A 26,224-nucleotide genomic window follows, 5' to 3' on the forward strand; every position below is an offset into this window, starting at 1 on the left:
GGACAACTTTGTTGCTGGTATGGTTGTGGATAATGAGTGGAGGGAGAATTTCCGCATGTCCAGGGCTTCTCTCGTCGCCCTGACCGAAGAACTCCGTCCGTATATCGAAGCTCAAACAACGAACATGAGGGTATCGATTGAGCCGCTGAAAAAAAAATCAAAAGGTTTGACTATATTTGGATTAATGTACAACAATGCAGTGTTGCATGCTCCTGCAAGTTGTGAATGGTGTCTTGTGAAAAATAAACAAAAAGAACCATGACAAAGTCTTGTGTGTGCTTCATGACTTGTGTTGCTAGTTCTATGCATATATACATTGGTTCAAATACTATTCACTCTGGTCCAGCTCTCACAGAAGATGTTATTTCCCTCCACACACACCGTTTGGGTCTGAACATATCGTTTTCACTGGGTGCGTGTGGACGCAGATATTTCTGAAAACGATGCCGTGTTTACGGAGATTTTTTTGAAAACGATTAAGAAAAAGATCGGATTCGGTGAAGCCGCGTATTCGTGTGGACAGGGCCTTGGTCTCGGAACAAAATAAGCAACCACGGGAGGCCTATAGAGTGCATGTAAACGTGTCAACTGGTTCTTTGTTCTCTTGTACCTCTGTGTTTTTATGTTCATGTTTTTTAAGATTTTGTTCCTACTCTTGAGAGACCTCCATGTCAAGGGGAGTTCAACCAAACCTTTATTTTTGAAGACTTGTGTTTTTTTTTTATGTGATTTTTTGCGCAGTGTTGTTGTATGGTCGCAAAATATTGTATGAGGCTGAGGCTGATTCAACTCTAGGGTTTGTCCGGTCTTTGACCTTACTGTCCATTGTGTAATACCCCAAAAAATAAAACAAAATAAACAAACCAAATGATTCACATTGAATTGCGGTTTCTGCAGTGCCGGGACGTAATCAGTGTAACACCTTAAAGACTGGCGTTTCAGAGAGAGATGTGGTGGTCCACTGTATGTATCTGTGTCTTGCTTTCATGTTAAACAAGATGCTGAGAAAGCCTAGACAGGTGTTTCCTAAGTGTGTGTGTGTGTGTGTGTGTGTGTGTGTGTGTGTGTGTGTGTGTCTGTGTCTGTGTTAAGTACACGTCATTGATCTGCTATAGTTCCTCCACAGTAGTGAGGGCCTGACCAACCTCTAGCGTCACCGCTTGTTTCAGACCACCAGTTAGTTTACCTGAGACCACACTGCACAAAGAAGGATCTTCTCTATTAGAATTTTCTCCATGTGTATGTGTGTCCATAGACAGTGTTGTGCATGAACTAGTTAATTGAAAAAGTTCATTTTTCTATGAACTTTGAACTGAACTTAACATATTTCTAACTAAAGAACTTGAACTTGAACTAGTTCAGATTTTGTGACATTCTGAATGGATGCTTAGGTCCAGATGACATGTTTATTAAATATAGTTACTGCCTTAGTTGTGATTAATGAAAAAGGTGTACAAATAATATCCACAACAATTTGAGATGGTAGTGATGGACAGCTGATAATGGAGAGGATTCATTTTAAAAGATAAGCACAGAAATACTCACTCCCACAGTTTTTCATTGGGTTCTAAAATAACTGTTAATGAACTGAACATGAACTAGTTCAAAACTGAATTGATGAACTATGAACATGAATTTATTCATTTTCTTTTGTATGAACTGAACTTTGAACTTGTTCATGTGAAGTGTGAACTTGCAACACTGTCTATAGGATACATACATGAATCTTTTTCAAAGACAGAAAAAAATGTAGTAACCTATTAAGTACCAAAATGTAATGTATGTATGTATGTACATTATCAGTTTATCACTTATCAGTGTCTCTCAAACAGAACAAAAAAACCCTTTCCCTATGCCCTTGCCACTGTGATAGTGGGAAAATAAGACTGTATGGAAAACACCCTTACTGGAACACCCCACTGCTTTCCTGGATGATGGGGGCCCTGTTGAGTTTACTAGTGTGGGTGTGTCTTTGTCTCTGTGGTATGGATGGCAGTTGGTACTGGGCCTGGCAGTGCCGCAGTCCGAGAACAGTCCCCTTCTCTCTGATCGGCCCACCTCGCCCTTGGAACACAATCACACTGTTATGTCTCGGATCCTCTTTGCCATGGCAACGTCACATGATTGGCCATGGACAAGATATTGAGAGTCCTTTGTATGCGTGTCTCTGTGTTTTGGCACGTGAACTACAAGTGCACACTGTAAAAATGTTTGTTTTACTTGTTTGCCTCTTGTTCCAGAGCGTCTCAAGCAACGTTATTGCCTGAAATGAACTGAAGCATGTTTAATGACACTCCACCATGTGTAGTCATTCACAAGACTGGAGCTGAGAAAACAAGCTGGGTTTTCTGAGCTTGTGAGAACTTGACATGGGAACATCCAAACTGGTTTCCTTAATACCTGCAGTAATTACACTGGTATATTGAGTATTGGGGTGGATTTATTTCTAAGTTGACAATGAACATTAACTAATAGAAATGCTGTTAATAACAATATTGATTAGTACCTTGGACGTATGTCTGCATTAAGATGAGTCTGCAAATGAGTCTCTTTCTGCTGCTTTAAACAAATCACAAATCAAATCACTACTTGCCAAACTGAACAATAACACTATAATACTAAGTTCAACAAATATTATACCTTAAGTCATTCCTAAAAGAAATGGCTAGAGCTGTGCTTGCTTATTAGCATAACCCGTGTCTATTTTATACCAACTGCTCATTAGAGCAGTATAAAAGCGTTTCCCTTTTTTTCTTCTATGAGTCGGTTTGTTGCTAGTTTCTTTAAAGATGTGTTGCCACTAAATTTAAGAAGCAACATTGATTTTTGAGATGCTTACTGGATGTTTTCCCTTCTATAAGGCTGAGGTTGAGAGGACAGCTAGGCTTACCTTTAGATGCTAAAGGTCAATTCACACCAAAAGTGAAGCGAATTTCTACTCATGTTACTTGGGTGAGGTTGCCCACGCGAAACCGTGTGATTCAGCATCAAATTAAATTTGTGGGAAACTTAAAATATTTCAACTTAAGCCGTTATTGTAACTGCCTTGACCTTGTGTCATAGAGGAAAATGTTGTTGATTGCTTATAGCATGGTGGTGGGTTGGAGAAGGGCATCGGAAGTAGAACAAAGTTTTAAAGTTGCATAAGCAAATTACATGTTTTTATTTTAACCGACATTTAATTGACATGCTTATTCACTATTAAATGGTAGCCTTCTGGTTTTACAAAGTCGTATTGTTTATATTGTGCGTAGAATGCCGTGTGCTCGTGACCAAGATAATTCGGCTTGGCAGTTAAAGTCACACACGGCCAGAGAGGGAAACCACAATTACGGTAGTTTCCCTTAAGCTTGTGAATTTAAATGTTCAAACAGGTGTTTGTGTTGGCACACACAAAGCTACAGCTCTTTCAAGGTGTGTCAAAATGGAAGGTGTGTCTCTTAAGTTGTATAAACCGATCTACAACAATCTGTCTGGCTCCATAGGCATGTTTGTGCTGGGCAAAATGAACACAATTAAATTTATTGTCATGTGTTTGGCAAGGTATTATGTAATGGTGACTTAAAATGGCAGATGTATTACTGGACAAGGTTATGTGGCGTGGCTATTTCTAGCTCAATCATTTCCCCCTCCACTGCGTTCAGCAACAGAGGGCCAGCTCTGGATATGTGACACTTTGAAAGCTGAGGGGTTAGGGGTGGTGAGCATATAGAGGGTGAGGACTAGCAGGACTGTAAGACCAGGGAGAGGCCCACACACTGACAAGTGTACAGGTGGCTCAACACGCCAAAAGCACAAGTTAAGGATGTATGAATTTGCGAAACCTGGCTTATGTTTGCTTTCAACCTGTGGTGTGGTGTGTTCAAGCCAAACAATGGTGTGTTCAAGCCATAATAGTGCTGTGGAGGCAGCTGGAGCAATTTCAACCAGTTTGTTTCAATACAAAATTACAGAGTGTTTACAGTTTTGTTTAGTCATTTTTCATATTTTGTTTTTTAAACACAGTGTTGTCCAGGGTTTGCAAGGAAGAACATAGTTGTTTTTGTGAACACATGCTTTTGGCAACTGGATTGGTTCCTTCATAGAGCAGACCGATGATGGTAAAATTCTATCTTACAGTCTCCGGTTGTGAGACAATTTGGCTAGTATGAACAATCACAAAGTACAGACTTTCCTAATTTAATCAGTGAATCTTGTTCATATTAATGTGTTGATTCAGATTTCTTTAGTAGGTCATTATTTGTCTCATATTTTGTTTCATTCCTTTAGAAAAGCGAGCAAATGCATTGAAAAGTGACCTTTTGTATTTAACATCGTAAAAGACGGATATGACCATGTCCAAAAAACACTTGCAACATAAGGTAAATAAGAAAATGCTGCTGAGCCAGACAAGGGAACCGGTTTCCAAAATGAGAGCAAAGGTGTTTCTCTAAGCGCATGTCTGCGGTGTGAACCAACGGAGGTTATTATGGGTTGCCTCTTTAAAAAAACCCATGGTGCCATTTGCTGACCAGGTGATGACATCTTCATAGAATTTCACACATTCCACCACCCCCCCCCCCCCAACCCGTGTCCATTCTGGCTACACGTGTGTGTTTGCTCGCCAACCCCCCTGAAAGCAAACTGCCACGATGGGCAGTACATGTGGTTTAGTCAACATCAACATGTTGATACATGTTGATATGACCCTCGAACTTTATAGAAGAACAGGCTTAGTTTCCACAATACTTGCGCTGATCTCACAAATCTGTCCATTATTAACACCCTGGGGAGGGTGTAATTTGTCATTTTTAATTTGTAACCACATTTTAGTTGGTCATGATGCAGTGGCTGTACTTAGAATGTGGTACTTTATATGAGATCTATTTTTAAGTTTAGAATAACAAGAATTTAAGATATTCAATCAGATGTGTACAGCCTTCTACCCAGAAGGCGACTTTAAAGTCGGGCCCGACTTCATCAGTGCACATCACACGACTGGTCTTGAACAGTCTTGCCTTGTCGATCGGTCGGTGGTCTACACTAGAACACTGGGAACATTTGGTTATGCAGATTCCCAGTGCAGATTCTTCACGTTTTCTCTGAAAACTCGTCAAATCCCGCGGGAACACGTCCACTTCTGTAGATGGGTGTTTCATTATAAGTTCCTTTCACCTGGGATACATGATACTCTGTTCCGTCATACATTCACTGTAGCAGCACTTCTGTAGGGATGTGGTATTCCAGAGACGGCAGGTCTATAATTCTAAAGCCACAGTAAAAACAGAAATAGAAGAAACTAACAACGGAATATGGATTTATTGACTCCCTCCCCAATGCACGTCGCACTCATTCCCACATGAAGCTAACATTTCAAGCGCCATGTCAAGCCTGCGTTATTGCAGGTTTATACAAAAGGACTTGTTGCTCCCTTAGTTAAGCAGCAGCTTTTGGCCATTTATATTACAAAGGTCAAAAATAATGTGTGATTTGTAAACAATGCGGGTATTGAGGATCTGGCTGTTTGTATCTTTCTGTAGCTGTTGCCACCGTAATCACAGATTTCAGTATCGTTCCACCTCCCCACACAACGTGAGCCGTGCCCCATAACACCAAACGGATTTGAAAGATTGTCGCCCTCCTGACTCCACGGGGGGGTGGCATTATCAGGTGTCTTGAGACCCCCCCCCACACTACACAGTCAGAGCTGACCTCAGCCAGGATCCTTCCCTCTATCGGCCCAGTCATTATTGGCGGGTTGGTCACCGTTTGGTAGAAGGAGCTTTAAGTATGTCAACGGCTGTCCTGTTATAATGTAATAAGTCATAAAATACTGTTATAATTATTATTGTTATAATAACTATTATTATATTTACCTATTTGCACAAGCATTAAGCCAGTCCAGTCGTGTTGTCAGCAAGGCTTGTCAAATCCATTAACAATCATCTCTGAACCATTCATTTGTGTGTGACAGGATAAGGAAAAAAATCAAGTTTTAATTGTACCCCATACGGTTGCAGAATTCTGCTTTCATTTGATCTGAAGGTTAGGGGGAAAATCTGTTGGAATTAATTAGGCCCCACAGGATTAAAGATGACCCAAGCATTTCTCCCCCCCCCCCCCTCCCCCCCACCATAGAGTCCGGAACACTCCAGGACCACCTGTCACAGACAGTCTCCCTCACAGGTCAACCTGCTGCGACAGACCTAGAACACAAACAAAAGTACAGCAGCCCACATCGCTCTGATGCCCCGCTATCTTTATGAATGTCTTTTGAGACAATGTTTACTTTAATTAGTATATTCTGAGGAATTTCATTTTATTTTGAAGATCATTTTTGACCTTGAAGAGAATGTTTTGTATTAAATTATAGCCAAAGCTATTAATAGTCTCATATGGTACTTTCCACATACATATTAAAAATGTCTCACTAAAATGCATCTTTGTGGCGTCATTAATCAGGGACTATGGTCAATTGACCACAATGAGTGGTCAACACTATTTAAGTTCCGGGTAGTTAAGGTGATGATTAAAAAGGTTAACGTTGCTCTTACGGTTAAACTCTTAGGTTTTGCTTTCCTCTTCCGGATAATTCATAAAAATGTAGAGCAGTGTCCCCTCTGCACGTGCCCCTGATGCGATTAGCAGCCAACCAGTCACATTGTCCACTCGCCTGCTGCTGCTGCTGCTGCTGCTGCTGCTGCTGCTCTAGTTGTCATGTGAAATTCCCTTCCTTATTGAGACTGCTCCAAACGGCATTCTTCCGACAGCTTTAATTCTACGGCAACTAGAGCTGGACATGTTTTTGAGTATTAATCTTATTTTCGTTTTTCTTGTAATTTCCTTTACCTCGAATAACCATTTGGCGGTAATCCACTGATTCGCCGGCCTAATCTCTCTGGCCCTAAGTGTGTGTGTGTGGGTGTGTGGGTGTGTGTAGGCATTCCTGCAAAGTGGCGGTGGTCCTCAGAGAATCCCGCGTTACTTGTGCACACAGCAGCAGGCCTAATCAAAGGCGCTGCATAATGCTGTTAGCTGGGTCATGTGCCGGGGGCTGGGATTAAGAGCAGGAGGGCACAGGCCACTCGATCCAGATTAGGGGAACACATTCTCGCTCTCGTTCTCCCTCCCGTTTACTGACTTTTATTTACATGTCATGAGCTATATTTTTCTCAAGGCATGGCCCATGTGTCACAATTAATCATTGTTGTTGCACGTTTATCTTATTGTAACATGATAAAGGGATACATCATGTGTACGTGACAAAAGGTATGTCCGTCTAATGACAAATTATAAAAAGAACACTGTATTGTATTCGGCTACTGTCCTCATCTTACAAATGAGGCTTTTATTAGGCTGGATCTAACAATCACTAATACAAGCACAGTCCATGCCCCAGTAATGCATAATAGAGTCGGTCCTGCCAAACCAAACAGATTACTGCCTTCAACAACAGTGAGGGATGGAGGCAGGGCCCCGCTAAGACTGCTGGTTAAAACACAAATGTGAGCAAGTTGAAGCATTGGAAAAACAAATCACTGCATTCAAGAAGATGAGATACAAAGGAGGGACAAATTGGTCACACTGATTGTAAGGACCAAAACAGACTGTGCTTACTCATGCGGACAGTATTATGAAGCAGCGTCATGCCACCACTATGCCACCGACTATGTTATTCTTTTCTTTGAACTTGTTGGAAGCTTAGTTTAGATTCAATCTGGATACCCTTTGGGTGTTTGGTCTTTTCTGTGGTGTGACTTATAGTTTAAACCACCACTATTTAAAATATGTTGGTTTTTTTGGTGACTGTTATATTGGATTTTGTGGTTTGTGTTCTGTAGTGTAGGTCTTTAGATAGAAAATAATTTTGTCTATCGGATGAGGTTTCCAGGGCATACTTGATATCATGCCATTTGCTTAAGATAATTACTACTGTTTAACATGTTCTCAGGTTCATTTCTATAGATAATCCCTTACATGTGTAATAAACCTGTGGATTTCTTTCATAATCCCATTTCACCACATGCCTAAACTGTTACAACTGTGGATCACAACTTGCCAACATGTGACCTTTTTTGTTTCTGCTATTTCTGGTTATCGTTCCTAACAAATCTGTATGTTTGTCCCATGTTGTTGTGTTCGTTACAATACAAACATCACTCAGCCCAGATAAAACATTTGGGAAGAGACGCTATTTAGGGGATTCATGGTAGAGTGAAGCTTTTCTTGGCCCCCTCCTGAAATCAGAGCTGGGTTGACCTTTAACAGAGTAGTGGAAGATCATGAGGCTAGCCTGATACCAAAAACCCAACAGGGGACGCTAGATTGTTTGTTGTCATAACGCAGACTGCTTTCTAATGACGGGGATAATAAAAGCAGCATTGTGCAGATCAGTTTGCAAGAATGCATTCCTGAAAACTTACTGAGTAACTAAACCTCGATCACATTTGTCGGTTTAAAACTGTTCTGTTTTGGTCAATGATGACTGACTGAGTAGCCCAAGTTGCCAGATATGAAACTATTTGGCATGCAAACATAGTGAGCTGCACCCATAGAGGCAAGCAAACAAATTGCATCAACTCACTGAGATAGTATAAGATTCTCCATGACTTAAAAAGCCTCCTCCTCTTTCGAAAAAAAGCTCTATGACCTGAGCCGGTAATAGGAATGGAAACTGAACACTTGCGGATGTGAATTTGGATTGCAGTACCCATTTTAAATGTGCAGTGTCAAGGTTACATATTCTACCTTTTTATCAATACAAGAAAATCTTAAGAGCATAATTTTGGTGAATAGAGAAACTGAATAATTGTGGATTTGAATTTTGATTGCAGTACCCACTTTAAAAGTGTGTTGTCGAGGTTACATATTTTACCTTTTTATCAATACAAGAAATCATATAGAAAATGTGTGTTGTGGACATAACGTGGAATAAAAGAGGCAGGAATGCCATTCGAAATAATGTTTCCTGCTTCCACGATGCTGTGTGCTATGTGGGAACTGCAATTGGGGTTCAGCGCTTTACAATGGCAATAAAGAGAACGAAGGGCACTTACAGCATATGAATCCTATCATTGGTATCATAGCAAACGTCGGCCTCTCATAGTTCACCATTAAATCTGGATCATAATCTTTCGGGTGTCGGTCGAAGAATGATGGTGCTCCACGGGGGACAACTCTTTGGAGTATGTTTCTATTTTAAAACTCCCAGTGCCGGTCGGAAGCCCATTGCGTTTTGGTTGGGAGCCAACTTCTATAGAGCAACCTATCAATAAAAGCTCCCGATAGCCTCACATTACGTCAAAGGACCTTTTGAGTGATCAGTAAAGCAGTAAATATTAATCCATAGTCAAGTTTGCCAACACTTGGAGACCACTTAATTTTTTTTTATATATTGAGCTGAATAGTGCCCAAGGGGCTCATTGGTGGTGCACAATGTAGTTGCCTTGGCCAACTGTTTGGCTTCATCCGGCATCATTTGAATTGCTTCATTCAATTGTTTGACTTCAAGCACGATTCACTGTACACCACAAGGGGTATTGATTGGCCCAATAGGGTGCTTTAATTTTTAAGTATAAGAGTTGCAGTTTTTTCTTCTGATGTTGTTTTAGAGGCTGAGATCTAAAGCTAACCTTGTGGTGCAATGCAGAACTTTGGTGTGTGTTTGTGTGTGTGTGTGTGTGTGTGTATGTATATTTGTATGTGTATGTGGATATGTACTGTATGTATGAAGGTGTGTGTGTGTGCATGTGTGTGTGTATGTATGTATGTATTTATGTATGTATGTATGTATGTATGTATGTATGTTTGTGTGTGAGTGTGTGCGTGTGTGTGTGGTGCTAGGCTAGCTGCATAGAGGTCGTAGGTCGGAGGTCTTCAAAGACGCCTTGGAGAGAGCTAGGGGCGCTCTTTGCTGGAGTGTGTGCTGTTGTGGTTCTCCGGGGACCTCCCCCTTGTTCCTCATGTGGTGACAGACCGGTGGTGTGTGTGTGTGTGTGTGTGTGTCGGGGTTATAGGAGACAGCGCCTCCCTGCTGCAGGGCAGGGTCTAGAGGCAGCAGGTGCAGCTGACGCAGAAAGAACGTGCTTTCTTTCTTTTTTTTTCTTTTTTTTATCAGTGACTGGATGGTCACAAGATCAGGGCTTCTGTACTGTACTGTACGCTACAGTTTTATCACACACACTCTTTGAGTACCCTTCCAGCAAACACCATGTGCCAGAGGAGGAGAGGAGCTCATGGCCTGCACTGCAACAGGAACGGCTTGAGTTCCATGGTGGACGTGAGTAATCATCGGTGTGTGTGTGTGTGTGTGTGTGTGTGTGTGTGTGGGGGTTTTTGAAAGTTGCCAGGGACGCAAGAGTGAAACAGCGTGTGATGATCAGATTACTTTGACGAGGCGACAATGTTCCCTCTTCTCTGTGTCACACGCCTCACAATGACGGCCCGGATTTGTTCAGTAAGACAGACACCACCTAGGCATGACTTTTGTCGCCACTCAGATATCTGACTTGGCATCTGTGTTATTAACGGTCCAGACCCTATCCTTGTTATGGAAACAGAGCGGCAGGAAAGGCAAAGACGAGGGTAGCACGCAACAGTGTGAGTATCCGCTGCAGGGCTGGTTGATTTTCAATTGGTCAGGTTGTAGTCTTGCTGTTCTATTGAAACTGCCACCTAATAAAATGAAGGCATTCATTTGGGCTTCCTCCTGCTCGGCAGCGAGAGAACACTGTATAGAAACCAAGTTGGCTGAAAGCCACTAAAGGATGTGTGGACATTTTGAATATGTGATTGGATGAGCTGTTACAATACTTTTGCTCACACTTAACAAATGGATACTAAATTCTGTGTGGCAACGCTAAATCACATTGGATTATGCAATGGCTGAGGAGTGCTTCGTTATTCCACCCTGTGGCTGGTTCAAAAAGCGGGTGTCAAAGTTGAAAGAAACTGGTTTTGAGAGACGTGGCACTTACAAAATGTTTAATTTGCAGGACTTTTCAAGTGTAAGGCCAGTTGTTATAGCTGACAGTAATGGAACATTTACAATCAACCTGATTATTACTTCAGCTCTTTTCCATTGAGGCTCAACTCAAAATGGCAACTATTGAAGAATAGTGAGAAAAAGAGGTGTGCTTTGTAGTGTCTTTTGTAATAGCTTTATCCTTGCCCTTACAAATCTTTTCGTCAAAAATACTGCCTTTTACAATACTGCCTTTCACAATTTTTGTATTAATCTCTCTTCAGTTTGTGGTACATTATTTATTCATGCATTTGATTTGTTTTGAGGAAAGTGAACAGTGGTGAGAGACAAACAGAATTTCGCTCGGATGGACAAATGATTAGAAAATAGGATAATCATAATAAGCACATCCAAATAGTGCCATCAATATATAAGAAATGCCCAAATCACATTGACATTGGCAGTTAAATTGCTATGCACATATTGTGCTGCTGTACACGTACTAGCCATGCTAATGTTCAAGTAAATGTCCCTGTTCGTAACAATGTATAGCTTTGACTGGAGCAATGGCAAAAAAAACAGCTTTGAATGTCATTTGCATGCATACTTTCCTCTTAGTATGTGGAATGTACACAATGCACACGATACACCTCTTATCCTTCTTCCTCTGCCTCCTCGACAACCGTTGGCTAGCCCTCCATTCGTCCGTCCTCTCTGCTCTCCAGGCAGCCAATTAAGTCGCCTGCTGGCTCCTCCGATGCTTTTCATTGGCTGAAGGTCGCTGTGATGCAGATGCGGATGGTTTTCTTCTAAGAGCCAGTCTAGACTAGCTGTGCTCATGCTCTCTCCACCTCTCTCTCACGCCGCCTCTCTCTCTCTCTCTCTCTCTCTCTCACTGCCTCTCCTTGTCTCTCTCTCTCTGCATCTCTCTCTCTCTTATTGCCTCTTTCTACCTCTCTCTGCCTCTCTCTCTGCCTCTCTCTCTCTTTTTCCCCTCTCTCCCTTGCCTCTCTCTCCCTCTTGTCTGCAACACCGCCACAACCTGCTGATTCCTCTTTGCCGTGGCAGAGCGTCGCTCCGTTCTCCCTCACCGTCTCGCTCTACCACCAGCCTCTTGCTCTCTCTCCTTCTCATCCCCTTTGGCGTCTCCTTTCCTGTCAGTCACATGGTCATCCCCATTTTATACCCGCTTCCATCCTCCTCCTCCTCCTGAATCTCGCATTCCTCTGCCCTGTTCCCTTTTTCCTTTCCCTTCAGCCCTGTCAGTCTGTCTCTGGCGTTGAGGCTCCGCCACCTTCACACTCTCTAATGATGTGGCGAGGCATGCATGGCATAAAGGTGAGTGTGGTTCACCTCAAAAGAATCTCGATCGCGGCGGACGGCTGATTGTATGTCTGCATGCATGTCCATCTTGTTGTTCTTTCACTGAGCAACCCATTTGCAGATGTGTGTGTGTGTGTGTGTGTGTGTGTGTGTGTGTGTGTGTGCACTTCGATGTCCTTGGAAGTATAGAGGCGTGTTAGATGTTCGCCTGTGTCCGTGTGTACCTGTCGGTATGCGAACGCGTCAGGTCATCAACACTTGCGATTCGTTATCTTGTGGCGCGCATGTATAGGCTGGCCTGGTTTGTTGTATGTGCTTAGCGTGCCCTGGGATGGGTTGGATGTGTTCTGGAGAAGGAAGGGCTGGGAGGACAGGAGGGAAAGTTTGAAGGCAGGGGGGAGGACTGTGAGGCATCGGGTTGTGGAGCTGCGTGTCAATGCAGACTGTTGATCGTGACAAGGCAGTGTGCACCAGCTGAGGCAGTGGTGCAGTGGCATCTCTGCTACATTAATTAACGGTTACGGTAAAAGGGTGTCTGCCTCCAGGGATGTGGGAGGAGGTCATTGTTGAATATCCCATTTTCCAAAATGCTAATTGTCATTCATAGCATGAACTATATGCTTGTTTTTTGTGTTTCCTCAAATCTGTATAAAAATGAGCTGAGCTGAATTGGTCTTTCAGTTGAATTGAATCGAATTAATCTGACCTATTGCATAAATAGCTAATTATGGCAACAACATCACAGTGAAATGCTCTGGTAAAAGCCTTTTGTTTGCCCAGGTGGTTGCACAGGGTTTATTTCTAACCTTGGACACCCAGCATCCTCATCATCGCACATTTCCACGCACAGAATAATAACACGTCCCGACTGCAAGCCAAGTTATGTCACAACTACGACATAAGTCGTTCACTTGGAACCAAATCAACCCACACACATTAAACACAAACACGTAAGCCGGCAGGGGGAGGAAAAAAAACATTTCAGGAACAGTGTGAATGGAACAAAGTGATGGCATGCGAGCGAACCTGCGTGTGTCATCGTAGCACTGGCTGGCTGCGTTCGGGCCACAGCTGTCATGTCAGGTTTCCCTTTATAGAAGATTACTGCAATGATCAAGGTCTTGGACTGCTCCAGCCGCCCCAACCCACACACACACTTTCCCCACTGCCATCCATGTCCACCTTTTCAACGCTCTACGCAGTATGACCTTGCTGTCATGGTGTATTTTAACAGCCAGGGCTTTAGCGGCAAAGTGATTTTCACAGTGTCATTCTGTGTTTAGGCAGTAGGGGAGCCAAAATCAGATGCTTGAGTGTTTTATTTATACGGCTAGTATTTCCCACATAAAGGATTTTTGCAGTTGCTTTTAAGCGGACATGGTGAAATCATCACCTTGTGCTGTCAATTTATAACCTTCATCGGTATTGACAGCCTTCTGAAGAGACACGACATCCTACCGTTGTAAGTGAACCTTCTATCTGCAATGTTTTCCAGACACAACCGGAGTTCTGTCAAAATGGCTATAAAAGTCTATTAGTAGTCTATACATGAAAATATAGCATCCCTGGAATACACATGAATAATTGCCCTCTTGACACCGACTGAATTAAATCCTGCCCTGGCTGGTGTGTGTGTGTTTGTGTTTGTGTGTGTGTGTGTGTGTGTGTGTGTGTGTGTGTGTGTGTGTGTGTGTGTGTGTGTGTGTGTGTTGCGTGCGTGCGTACGTGTGTGTGTGTTTTGTGCGTGCGTGCGTGCGTGCGTGTGTGCGCGTGCGTACGCGTGCGTGCGCGTGCATGCGGTGCTTGGCCAAAGGCTAGCTGCATAGAGGTCAGGTCTGTGCGACCTCAGCTGTTCCAGATGGATCTCATGTCGTACAGAGGAGGGAGCTGGAACTGGCCCGAAGCTGTTTAGAAAGGGAACAGTCCGGACCTCACGTGCTGGGAGAGAAGGCAGGAGCACGGCATCAGTTAATGCCCCGAGAATGTTGCAGTCTGGCCTCAAAGCTGTTCACCGTTAATACCTCCCCCTCATGAGCAACAGCACGCTAACTCTACCAAGGGAAAATAACTCTAATATAAATATGGTGGCTTTTGATCACCTGGAACAGGTTAAAGAGGAGGAGCCCTAGAACTGTTCCAGGTCAAGCTAGTGGATCTTGGGATGAGGGTTTCGGGTGTGTGCTGTCGATCCCACTTGACCTTTTTCATGTGAAACAGGGTTTGTGTTTAACCCTGATGCTAATCCTGGTCCATTCACAGGCTCTTTTAATTAATGTTACATGTATGTGTTAAGTCACAGTGGAGCAACCAAATGGACGCAAAACAAATTTCAGACCTGTCTGACAAATATGTATATTATCTATTATCTATTATCTATCTATCTATCTATCTCTTGGATATAACTTAATCAAGTAGTTTATTACTTTAAACTTTAGACTCTTCTTGCTAAGTTGGAGGGAACCATGAAAGTAATTTCCTTTTTGTAATAAAATTGGCTTGTTGACTGGATATTATTGGTTGATTAGTCATTTTGAACAGTTCATTGTGGTTATTTTGCCCCATTTGTAATTGTTATGATAGGGTTATGATTATTATCTGCTGATGTTTTCCAAATGAAATGGTAACATAAAGATGACATTAGGCACTATTAAGGTTTTAATAGAACCTGTGTTGTGCTACTGCTATTCCTCCTTCCTCCTTCCTCCTTCCTCATCACACTCCGGAAGAGAGAAGCTGTTTTCAGAGATTACATTATTTCTTACTCTTAGTCATTTGTTTTTGTAATAATAACATAAATGGCTCTAACTTGATGTCACACACTTATTATAAACAAATAATATACACTTGGTTGCTTGGTAATTCCAGAATTTTCAGGGTAAGAAGTGCATAGGCAGGCTTGAAGTAGGTTTGAAGAAAAGGGACAGCAGGAATGGCTTGTCTTCTTATATAGTGAACCAGGCAGCCTGTTTCAGGGGGGGTTATCTGGATGTCTGACACACCTGAGAAAGGGGCCGGTGGCCCCAGCCCACCTCACCTCTGCTCCATGATGGTGCTGAAGGGGGCGGGAAGGTGTTAACAGTCTGCTCAAATTCCGTGGGCTTCACCCACATGAACTCTGTTCACAGTGGTCTTTTTATAGCCCCAGTAAGCCTTTCCGAAAGGCCTGATCTGATTCCTGTGAAGTGCAGTGTGTACTATGATTTTCTATTGTGGCTATCTTCACTCTTGCGCTACAGATTTGATTCTCTCTGCCTGTCTCTGATCAAAACTATCTCGTTATCTCTCTGAAGTCACCCAGAGGTTTTGTGGGCAATTATTATTTTTATCCTATCGCACCACTTGATCACAGTGTCGCTGTCTCAGTGGCTCATTGAAATGGTTAAAACGGCTACCACACACATTTACATTAATATCCAACCATTTTAGATGGGTTTTATTAAGTGTATGTAAAAGCATTAAGCTATAATTGACTGCTTCCTCATACATGAACAGCTCTGTGTGCATCCACGCGTTGGCGTCTGTGCTACATTTGATAGCACAGATACAGCTGCTCTCCCCCATAGCCAACCATCTAACATATGGTCTAATGATCTGTTTATCGCAAAGGTTTTAAGAGTGTGTAGCATCCCCATCTATTCAGATCCTTACACAAACAGCGACGTATTGGGCATCAAGGGAGTCTGAATGGGGCTCGTGCATGGTGAATGTTTAAGGTCCTGCAAAGGCAAGTGATTGATCATTGATCATCAAACTAACTTTGCACGTTTTGTCCCTGGCAGGTGAAGGAACGCGCAGACTGTCTGTCCCAGCAATAAGCTATGGAATGCTCCTCGCAGCCAACGTCACTAGTCTCCACTCACTGGACTGAGCTCCAGACGCTCAGTTAGCAACTGTGCTTCTCCCCTTCGACTCTTCACACACACAGGGGACGAACACAAATAGCGAGTGTCTGAGCGCTCCGCCTCCTCGGCAGGAAAAGTCAAGCGCACGAAGCACCTCGGTTTACCACTAAACAGAGCCTCGACTTATTTTTAATTGAGTGTGTGGAGTGAGAAAAAAAAAAAACGCAGTCAAGATGGATATGGAACCGTACCTGTGGATGGTCATCCTCGGATTCGTCATAGCCTTCATCCTGGCGTTCTCCGTGGGGGCCAACGACGTGGCCAACTCGTTCGGCACGGCGGTGGGCTCCGGCGTGGTGACGCTGAAGCAGGCCTGCATCCTGGCGTCCATCTTCGAGACGCTGGGCTCCATGCTGCTGGGGGCCAAGGTGGGCGAGACCATACGGAAGGGCATCATCGACGTGAACCTGTACAACGAGACGGTGCCCGTGCTGATGGCGGGGGAGGTCAGCGCCATGGTCGGTAAGTTTGGAACTCGCCCCCTGCCCTCTTAACGCGGCTGCACTTTGGCTCTGCCTCCTCCCCCCCTCGAGAGGAATGGTGTTGAAGTGTCTGCGCTGGTTTTTACACTCTTAGTAGCTCACGGACACTGAAAGTATCTGTTTGGTGACTCAGTGGAGGGGAGTCATTTATTTAAGTTGACATAACTTCATAAAGTGGACATAACTGACAAGAATGACTCGTCCGACGGAATTTAAGGGTTTCCTTTAACACATCAACGCTTTTCAACCATTTTGATTTGGGGATTTGGTGTTTTACCAAGTTGTTGTTGTGGGTGTTTTTTTGTTGACGCTGATGTTTCGGAGCTCGTTCTGGATAGCTGTTGATTTCGATGTTCGCGCCCAAGCTAGTCAGCTATTCCAATGTTTACCCTAGGACCCCAACGTTTAGCCCACAGAGTATTTCTTTCGATATCTCTGATGTAGTAAACTTAATTTAAGGGCCGCCCTCTCTCCCGGTCAGGTCAACAACTACCCAAAACATGTCCTCAGGCATACAATGAAATTACCTTGACTTCGTGTTCTGAGCCTCCATGCAAAACAGTGATGCACTTTCCTGTGTGACCAGTGGAGGCTGCGCAGCAATCGGCCGCCTTCGGACCCAAGTTCCACCAACCACCATAGTTTGTAACATGACCTCTATCGTCGCTGATTAATCAGCCAATTAATCGGTGGACCTCCGGTATATTTAGTTGCTGCATTGTACATGCGCGGCATTGGGACCCTCCTCCTGCACTTCCCTTTCCTCCATTGTTTGTCATCACCCGGGTGTGAGTGTCTGGACCTCCGTAGGGTGAGGGCCTCGGCAGGGTTCAACTTCCACCACGACGTGTGACATCCAAGAGATGCATGCCGTTTTAATGTAGAGCGGACCTGCTCCTCTCACGTTCCTGCGTCCTCCATTGTTTGTCAACAGCAGAGTGAGCCCACTCTGCTGGTTGCGCTTTTGGAGGACTCAAGCCAGATCCAAGCTGTGGATGAATGCCTCTGTTGTGTGTCCACAGGCTCAGCCGCCTGGCAGCTCATCGCCTCCTTCCTCAAACTGCCCATCTCGGGGACCCATTGCATTGTTGGCTCCACCATCGGCTTCTCCATGGTCGCCATAGGAGCCAAGGGCGTACAGTGGATGCAGCTTGTTTACATTGGTAATGTAGTGTGTTTATGTGTGTGTGTGTGTGTGTGTGTGTGTGTGTGTGTGTGTATGTGTGTGTGTGCGTGTGAAAAACGTGCGTGAGTTTGTGCACTTCTAATAGTCCCATGCTTATATTAACATGCATGATTTATATTGCATGTGTGTATCTGAAAAATAATTTGCAATGTTTCTCCTTAACCTGACCTAGTTGTTTGTGGTTGTGTGTGTGTGTGTGTGTGTGTGTGTGTGTATGTATGTATGTGTGTTCTCATCAAGCCATGTTTCCTCTATTCTAGTGTCCTCTTGGTTCATCTCTCCCCTCCTCTCTGGGCTGATGTCCGGACTCCTCTTCCTCCTCATCAGACACTTCATTCTGAACAAGGTGGGCTGACTTACAGTGTGACCAATTTGTGAACATATTGCAATGAGCTTATATCAGCATCTGCACCTGGGAGGTGCCTGGTGTCATTTTTAAGCCATGTAATTATTATGCAATGTCACTGTAATTTAGTTGACAAATCTGGAAATCGTTTTTTAATCAAAACATTCACTCTTTTCATTTGTGTGATGTCGAAGACTCCTACACTGCATAGCATTGGTTATCTGGCACAAATTCACACTACGCTTCAGACATTTATTTCCTGACATAGACAGATTATCCAAAGGCTTTACAGCCACAGATAAAATTCAATTTTGATTTGGCAACACCAGTAGATGTGGTTATGTAACGGGGAAAGGCCCTCTAAATGATCCGGAAGAGAGGAGTGTTGCAGATCATCTTGAGGTTGGGTTTTATTTGCTACTTTATGTGCATGACAGAATTGGCTTTATAGCCAGGTCAAAGTCAGGTCAGGGTCACCCCATACATAGTAGTATGCTATTAAGAAATGTTTCCTTGTTGCCTCTCACAGGATAATGCAGATTAACCATTAATAATGCACAGCCTTCCAAAGAAGTGGCATGCATGCCAGGGGGTTAGCTGGGGCTAGCTTGGCTTAAGGGGACTTTAACCCTGGGTGTGTATGCTCTGTCCCCAGGTTGACTCTGTCCCCAATGGCCTGCGGGCGCTGCCCCTCTTCTACGCCACTACAATCGGGATAAACACCTTCTCCATCATGTACACCGGAGCTCCTCGTAAGCAACGCTCTCTCTCTCTCTCTCCATCCGTCTCTGTGTATGTCTCCGTCCCTTGTGAGGTACACACTGCTTTGCAAAAGGAGTTGTGGGCCGGTTATTCGGTGGCACTCCTAAGCCACCCCTTCTAAATGAGTCTGCGCATGCCACTGATCAAAGTGTATGTGTGCATAGATGGAGAGATAGATGGAGATATTCCTCAAAGAGGAAATTAAGTTCACCACTGGTGTGCACTTTCAAACATAGTACATATACACAGTACACAATACTTAATTATACAACAAAAGACTCATGTGTAAAAAACAAATAAATAAATAAATATATATATATATATATAACCATTCTGTGTTTGTTTGTTCCAGTGCTAGGGCTGGAGCTGTTACCGGTCTGGGCCATATTTCTAATCACCCTGGCCGGGTCGGTGGTCTGCGCTGGGGTGGTGTGGTTCTTCGTCTGTCCCTGGATGAGGAGAAAGATAGCAGGTATGTCTGTGAAATGTCAAGTATGTGTACCTTTGGGTAGGGCTCATTGGCGGGCCCCGTCTTCGACCACAAGGTTCCCAGGGCTCGGCCCTGTGAGTCGACGACACCCCTCCCCTCAAGACTCCCAGCCTCGGCACACCCTGTCCTCTCTGCTTTGTACTCTCCGAGATGGCGGGGGATGTGTGGACACTCCTTTTCCCACTCACAAGCATTTCAATAGAACTTGAAAGGAGTGGAATTTTCCGTCGGGAATAGCGTGTGTGGAGGAAGACATGTGAGACATTGCAAACACAAGACAACAAACAAAGAGATGCAGGGTCTAGTACAAATGTTGTCTTTTTACCTGCTATAGTGGAAAGACATTTTGCTCATGAGTGTATGTGTCTAGGTTCTCATAGTCTAGGTTCTGCACTAAGCAGCTTCATCACGCATGTTTTTATGAACACAGAAGTTTAAACGTGTCCTGTTGGAGTCAAGAAGTCAAGAGACTTTTAGAGCATGGCTCATTAGTTGAACTGCTCAGTCAATAGAGGGGTAATAAGCATTCAGCATGTCGTGAGCTGAACCTGACTGCTCCCATAATACTAGCCCGTTGTGTTTAGTGTGACATGGCAAAACTGGTTATGTGTATACTGTTTGGAAGATGATAAAACTTTACACAATTTAAATTTTTTATAAACTTTTGCCTGTACTTGGATGAATGCTTCCTTCAGATTGTATTTTCTGGCTGATTCAAATAAAAATAACTTGGAGAACAGTCATAGTTTAGATGCTGACTTGTTATATTTTTAGATGGATGAGTATTCATTGGTGCAGTACTCTGAAGTCATGCGGTAAATCTGATTTATCCAGGTGTATGAGTTACATCGTTTACAAGCAAAGTGCTATCTAAGATCTATCTAATCCAATCACATGTTGGAGAGGGGAGGGGTGGTTTTCATTATTCAGCTTCACAAAGGCAATTGACCTGCAGCGATTTCTCAACCATAAAAACCTGAGTCAAAGGTGTATGTCAAAGGTGTCTCCATTGTTAGTAGGTAGTGGTCGGCTGGATCTGTCAATGCTGGAATTTTATCACTTGAGTTCAGCTGATAAACTTCCTCCCTTTCAGGCTTTGTTTACTTACTACACTCCTTGCTCATCGTAAAAAAAAAACAACAACGCAAGTTTGCCATGTAAAGAATGTAGATCCTAAACCTAAAGGAGATCAATGTTGTGGGAAAAAATGTTTTCTGGATCGGTAGTGGTTACCCACACGCTTATTCGGTTGCTTTTGAGGAGGGTCTGCCCACCAGCTAACCCCTCCGAGCGCGCCCCGCAGGTCGTCTGAAGAAGGAGCAGGCCCTCTCCCGCATCTCGGACGAGAGTCTGGACAAGATCCCCGAGGAGGAGGAGGAGAGTCCCGTGTTCAAGGAGCTGCCGGGGGCGAAGGGCACGGACGAGGCGGTGGTGCCGCTCACTGCAGGCAGCGAGAGAGGCACCCGTGACTCCACCGGGGAGCTGAACAGCCTGGCCAACGGGGGCACCGTGCTGCCCAACGGCAGGGTGTACGGTAAGCGCTGCTCAGAGGGCTCTGTTTCTTTAAGGTAGGCCTGGGAAGCGCTGCCTTATATTCACTTCGGTACGGAGGACTCGAGGTCCCCGTCCACACTGAAAAACAAGCTGTAATTCTCGAGGGCAAACGCTAGCCTCAACTCACCCCTTTCTCTCATGAAGGGTGTTGTCAGTCTTTGTGCAGCGATTTTTTATTTATTTTTTTTCCCCGACAAAGAGCCGGTTTGTGTCTCTCCCTGTGGAGCAGCTGTAGCGGTGAGGTGCCGCCGTGCTGATGGCCCCGCAACACAGCATTTCAAATAGAGGGAAAAACGCTTGAAAAGAGTTGGAGCTGTTGTCTGACTTGTTCTTTGTGGCTGAAGGTTGAGGATGTAGGCGTATGGCTTTTTCTTTCTTGAAAGTATAGCAGGAATCTAAGGGTTGGCGCCAGTGTACAGTTTTCAAAACCGCTTTGAAATTTAGTCAAATAACAAATTGTACCGGTGTTTTAATGTTTCACCCCAAATAGCAAAGATTCCATGACGCAGCTGCACACAATAAAACATAACATGTTATATGGCCTGGGGCACATTAAGCGATGTTTAATAAAGCGTGAGAGACAACACATCTATCAATAGATAAAGAAAAATTTAACCCTTTTGGTCTTTTAGTATGGGGAAGGCAACGATTTTGCCAATACAGCACACCACCCATCATTCTTAATACTCAAAAGTGTATCTCAGGCAAATAAATAATATCTTTAATATCTTTGCCTCTGTCTCTCTGCCTCTGTCTCTCTGCCTCTGTCTCTCTGCCTCTGTCTCTCTGCCTCTGTCTCTCTGCCTCTCTCTCTCCGTGTCCGTCTCCCCTCGCGCAGGCCGGACCCACTCCATGACCAACGGCTGCCTCAAGTCGCCCATCTCCAACGGCGCCTTCAGCTTCGACAGCGGCCACATGCGCAGCGACGGCCAGGTGTACCACACGGTGCACAAGGACTCGGGCCTGTACAAGGACCTGCTGCACAAGATCCACCTGGGGCGCCTGGACGACGGCGAGCGCGCCGGCGCCGCGCCCGCCGACAACAACTACCGCCTGCTGCGCCGCAACAACAGCTACACCTGCTACACGGCGGCCATCTGCGGCATGCCCGTGCAGCCCACGCCGCGCTCCGAGTCCCGCGAGGACAACGAGAAGCTGGTGGGCGAGGGCGGCAGCAACGGGGGTGGCGGGCGCAGCAACAGCGTGTCGTACTCCAAGAAGCGCGTGCGCTACGACAGCTACTCGTCGTACTGCAACGCGGTGGCGGAGGCGGAGATCGAGGCGGAGGAGGGCGGCGTGGAGATGAAGCTGGCCACGGAGCTGGAGGGCGGCCCGGAGGAGGCCGGCGGCGGCGGCGGCGGCGGCCCGCCGGGGCCGGTGCCCCTGGACGACGTGGAGGAGGAGCCCGACGAGAAGGACAAGGCCGAGGTGTTCCTGCTCTTCCACTTCCTGCAGATCCTCACCGCCTGCTTCGGCTCCTTCGCGCACGGCGGCAACGACGTCAGGTGCGCCCCCCCCCCCCCCCCCGCCGGCGGCGACGAGGAGCCCCGGTGTCTCAGCCGTCTCAGCCGGCCGTTGATGCGTCTCAAGCCGGTGACGTGATGCTTCACGTCACCGCAGTGCAGTCGGAGACGTTTTAAGAGATATTCTGAGATATTCTGCCTCCGCAAATGACTCCCATAGTCTGATTGTAACTAGAGGGTTTATTATGTTTAATATTATGAACCACAATATGTCTATGTACAATAGAGCTGCTCCATAGAGCAGACAAATGGATAGAGCAGTGAAATCATATCAAGTGTCCCCCACCCCCACCCCCATCTCCTCTCCGCAGTAACGCCATCGGGCCACTGGTGGCACTGTGGATGATCTACGACCAGGGTGGCGTGATGCAGGACGCCGCAACCCCCATATGGCTGCTCTTCTACGGGGGCCTGGGCATCTGTGCTGGCCTGTGGGTGTGGGGGCGCCGCGTGATCCAGACCATGGGGAAAGACCTGACCCCCATCACTCCCTCAAGGTAAAGCTGCTGTGTGTGTGTGTGTGTGTGTCTAACATGAGAACATTGCCTGCTAGTTCACACGCTCCCCGTATAGCCCCTATAGAAGCAGCTACCTGTGCATGTTTCTACATGTAAGAGGATTCTGCACAGTTGGTGAATCCCTTGAGCATTGTAAATAATGGCATGGTCCTGTTTTGTAATGTCACATAGTGTGAAGTAAGATCCTACATACATTAAAGACCAAAACCCATCCTTAGGAATATATATATATATTTTTAATATATATATTTTTATTGCCATCTATCAATGCAAACCTGGTGTTCGTAAAAACTATATACAAAAACTATGTTTGTAAAAATTATATAAATCAGGAATAATCACAGAAATGTGATTAATACACATGCTCTTGCTTTTTATAGAACAACCCCTTCATAAATAGCCCAATAGCTGTTTGGTCTCATCCAGACAATGGCCCCTAGGGATGGCTCTTCCGCCCTACGTAGTTAGCTGACACTAAACTCAATTTACCACACGTCCGCTCACACATGCTGAACCACTCGGTCCCAAGGCCTCTTATCGATCCCTGGCCATCTCAGTTTCTACCCTGTCATGGTATTGCCCCACACACGCCAGCAGGGGAGGTGATGCACCAACACACACACACGTATGCACAAGTGCGTGTCTTCTTCAGTGTTGATCGCATACAGCATGAAGCCGTCTTGTGTGTGTGTGTGTGTGTGTGTGTGTGTGTTTGATGTGTGTGTTGTGCTGTTGGGTGGATGGGTTTGCGGGCCAGAAAGACAGAACCCTGTGGCTTGACAGGAACAGATCACAGTGGGAGTGTGGAAGTTGTTTGGCAGGGAGAGCACGAGCCCTGGCCTCTTGTCCCCGACCACAGGGAAGAACGCCAACAGCATCTCCTCGCTCTCACTCCCTTCTTCCCTTGTTTTTTCTTTTATTTCTCCACCCAACCACACTCGCTTCTTATTTTCTCCTTTTCATTCACCGTTCTCGACTAATTCCCTCACCCACCGGCATGTTTGCTTTTTCCCCCTGATCCGAGCGGTTTGGTTTCCCTCCCCTCAATGCCCCTTCCTTTTTCTCTCCGTCTTGTAGGCGTGTTGCCACTAAATCGTACCCTCCTTTATCCCTCTCTGCCCGGCTGTCTTTCTCACGCTCCACACCATCACTTTCCTTTTCTCTCCTCCACTCTTCCTTCCTCGGCTGCTCTTTATTTTGCCATTACGACCGGTTCCTTCCCCCTGTCCTCCCTGGCTTCCTTCCTTTCTTGTGGCTTCACGCTCTCCATCACCCTCTCAGCCTGTTTCCAGGACACAAAGAGGAATCCGCTGTGCCCCGCAAACTCCCCCTCCTCAACTGTCCACTTGCATTTTTCATCCTGACGCTGTAGTTCTCCTCTTTCTCCCTCTCCCTCTGTCGGCCCCTCTATGACTCGGTTGTTCTCTCTGTCTCGCTCTCTCTCTCTCTGTCTGCCTCTCCTCGCTCTCTGTCTCTCTATCACTTCCCCTCTTTCTCTCTCTCTACCTGCCTGTCTGTCTCTGCGTCTCTCTCTCTGTTGCCCTTTCTTTCTCTGTCTCTGTCGCTCTCTGTGTCTGGGCCTGGAGGAAAAACAGGGTGCATAACAGAACTGTGGGATAGCTTGTGTCTGGTGTTAAATACACGTTGTTAAATACCAAACCCCCTGTTGACATGGTTCACTGGCAGGACCATGAGATAAGATGGATAATCATCTTCAAACACCTGTTTGTTTTCTCATTATTGATTGGCCAACACAGCGACAGATCGCTGTGGTTGACTTGCCAGACTTGGCTTTGCTTGATGAACATCACCTGCTTGCTTGGGTCGAGGGGGAGTTTCTAAGGTGTAAGGCCTGATAACCAACACAAAATCAATGGCGAGCAAAAGTGAGGTGGTTTGCCAAATAGGAGTCAAACTTCCATAGGATGCTCCAAAGAAACAAGTGCAAAAGCTAGAATAGCTATAATACCATGGTCAATGTCCACCAACACTTAGATCACGTTTTTGATCTATGAAGCTTTTTGCAAGAGTTCCGGTTTTGAGAAAGGACAGAGTTGTTGGGGAATGGAATCGATTGTTGTGGGATGTGCTGTGTTGGCAAAATCGTTACCATCCACATACATTAACATCCAAAAACATTACATTTATCTTCATCTCATGTCAGCAGCTCTGTTCTGGACACGTGCGCGCCATCTGGTGGTAAGGATTGATATACCGCTATGGATCTGTGTGGGTAGCGGTTTGACAAATTGTACACCACCCAAACCCCAATAAGGTGCTGTATGCTGTGATTTGGGGAGGGGGGGTATTATCGATAATAGAAAATGCGCCTGATCATTTTTTTTCTCGTGTTTTTTTCTTCCGCCCCCCCCTGTAATGCAGCTTCGCCCGTGAAGAAAAGCAGAATCAATTTGTGGCGCTCATTGTTGAATCTGTGGCGCTGCGCCACACATTGGTCTATGTATGGGAAACACTGAATGTGGTCGTTATGGATACAGACTAGAACTATGTATAGCGTGTATAGCGTCGGTTTGTTCAAGAGATGTGTGTGCTAACGTGTGTGTGTGTTTGTGTCACATGCTTTTGTGTGTTTTTGCATGTTGTGCGTACACACCGCAGACTGTGTCTGTGTGCCTGAGTGTGTGTGTGTGTGTGTGTGTGTGTGTGTGTGTGTTTGCACACAGGCTGACGTCAGCCTCTTCAGTACATGGTAAGTGATGCACGCTGTGAGGCGATGGTTGGAGCTCGGCGTCCAAACGAGTCAATCTCAAACCTTCTTATAAACGAAGAATGTCTCTCTCTCTCTCTCTCTCTCTCTTTCTCTCTCTCTCTCCCTCTCTCTCCCTGTCTCTCTGTCTCTCTCACTCCTACCTTCCTCCACAGCGGGTTTACTATTGAGCTGGCTTCTGCACTCACTGTCGTGTTGGCTTCCAATATCGGAATCCCTGTCAGTACGACGCACTGCAAGGTATGACTGTGAGGAGAGACCACCCCACTGGTCCTCTCGGGCCCCCCGCCCCACAGCTGGCGTATCCAGGGGTCAGGGTATGCACACTGCCCCGCCACCCCCAGGGCACACAGGCTGAAGTCAGTCTACATCGATGGCACGATTTGGGCCATCGATTTTGGGACCACAGTGACCAGCAAGACAAAGCTATCCAGCCTCTGATCGACGTTATGAGGACAATATCAGACT

The 26,224-nt window shown here is 45.3% G+C and overlaps 1 protein-coding gene across 3 annotated transcripts in view; it reads left to right on the plus strand.

Annotated features, from left to right (window-relative positions):
* Window positions 1-26,224, plus strand: part of slc20a2 (solute carrier family 20 member 2) — a 36,512-nt gene that overhangs the window by 2,382 nt on the left and 7,906 nt on the right. The window contains exons 1-10 of one of the 3 annotated variants that reach the window (XM_084468459.1): window positions 12,222-12,280; window positions 16,045-16,629; window positions 17,672-17,812; window positions 18,096-18,181; window positions 18,837-18,933; window positions 19,296-19,415; window positions 20,737-20,967; window positions 21,826-22,492; window positions 22,822-23,007; window positions 25,912-25,996. In XM_084468459.1, coding sequence (XP_084324585.1) covers window positions 16,341-16,629; window positions 17,672-17,812; window positions 18,096-18,181; window positions 18,837-18,933; window positions 19,296-19,415; window positions 20,737-20,967; window positions 21,826-22,492; window positions 22,822-23,007; window positions 25,912-25,996 — 1,902 coding nt within the window. In that variant the 5' untranslated portion in view covers window positions 12,222-12,280; window positions 16,045-16,340. Of the gene's footprint in view, window positions 1-12,221; window positions 12,281-16,044; window positions 16,630-17,671; window positions 17,813-18,095; window positions 18,182-18,836; window positions 18,934-19,295; window positions 19,416-20,736; window positions 20,968-21,825; window positions 22,493-22,821; window positions 23,008-25,911; window positions 25,997-26,224 lie in introns of those variants that run through there. The other 2 variants (XM_084468457.1, XM_084468458.1) reach the window with 2 other exon arrangements.

This window comes from Micromesistius poutassou (assembly GCF_964030765.1).
Source record: "Micromesistius poutassou genome assembly, chromosome: 5".
Taxonomy (NCBI): Eukaryota; Metazoa; Chordata; class Actinopteri; order Gadiformes; family Gadidae; genus Micromesistius; species Micromesistius poutassou.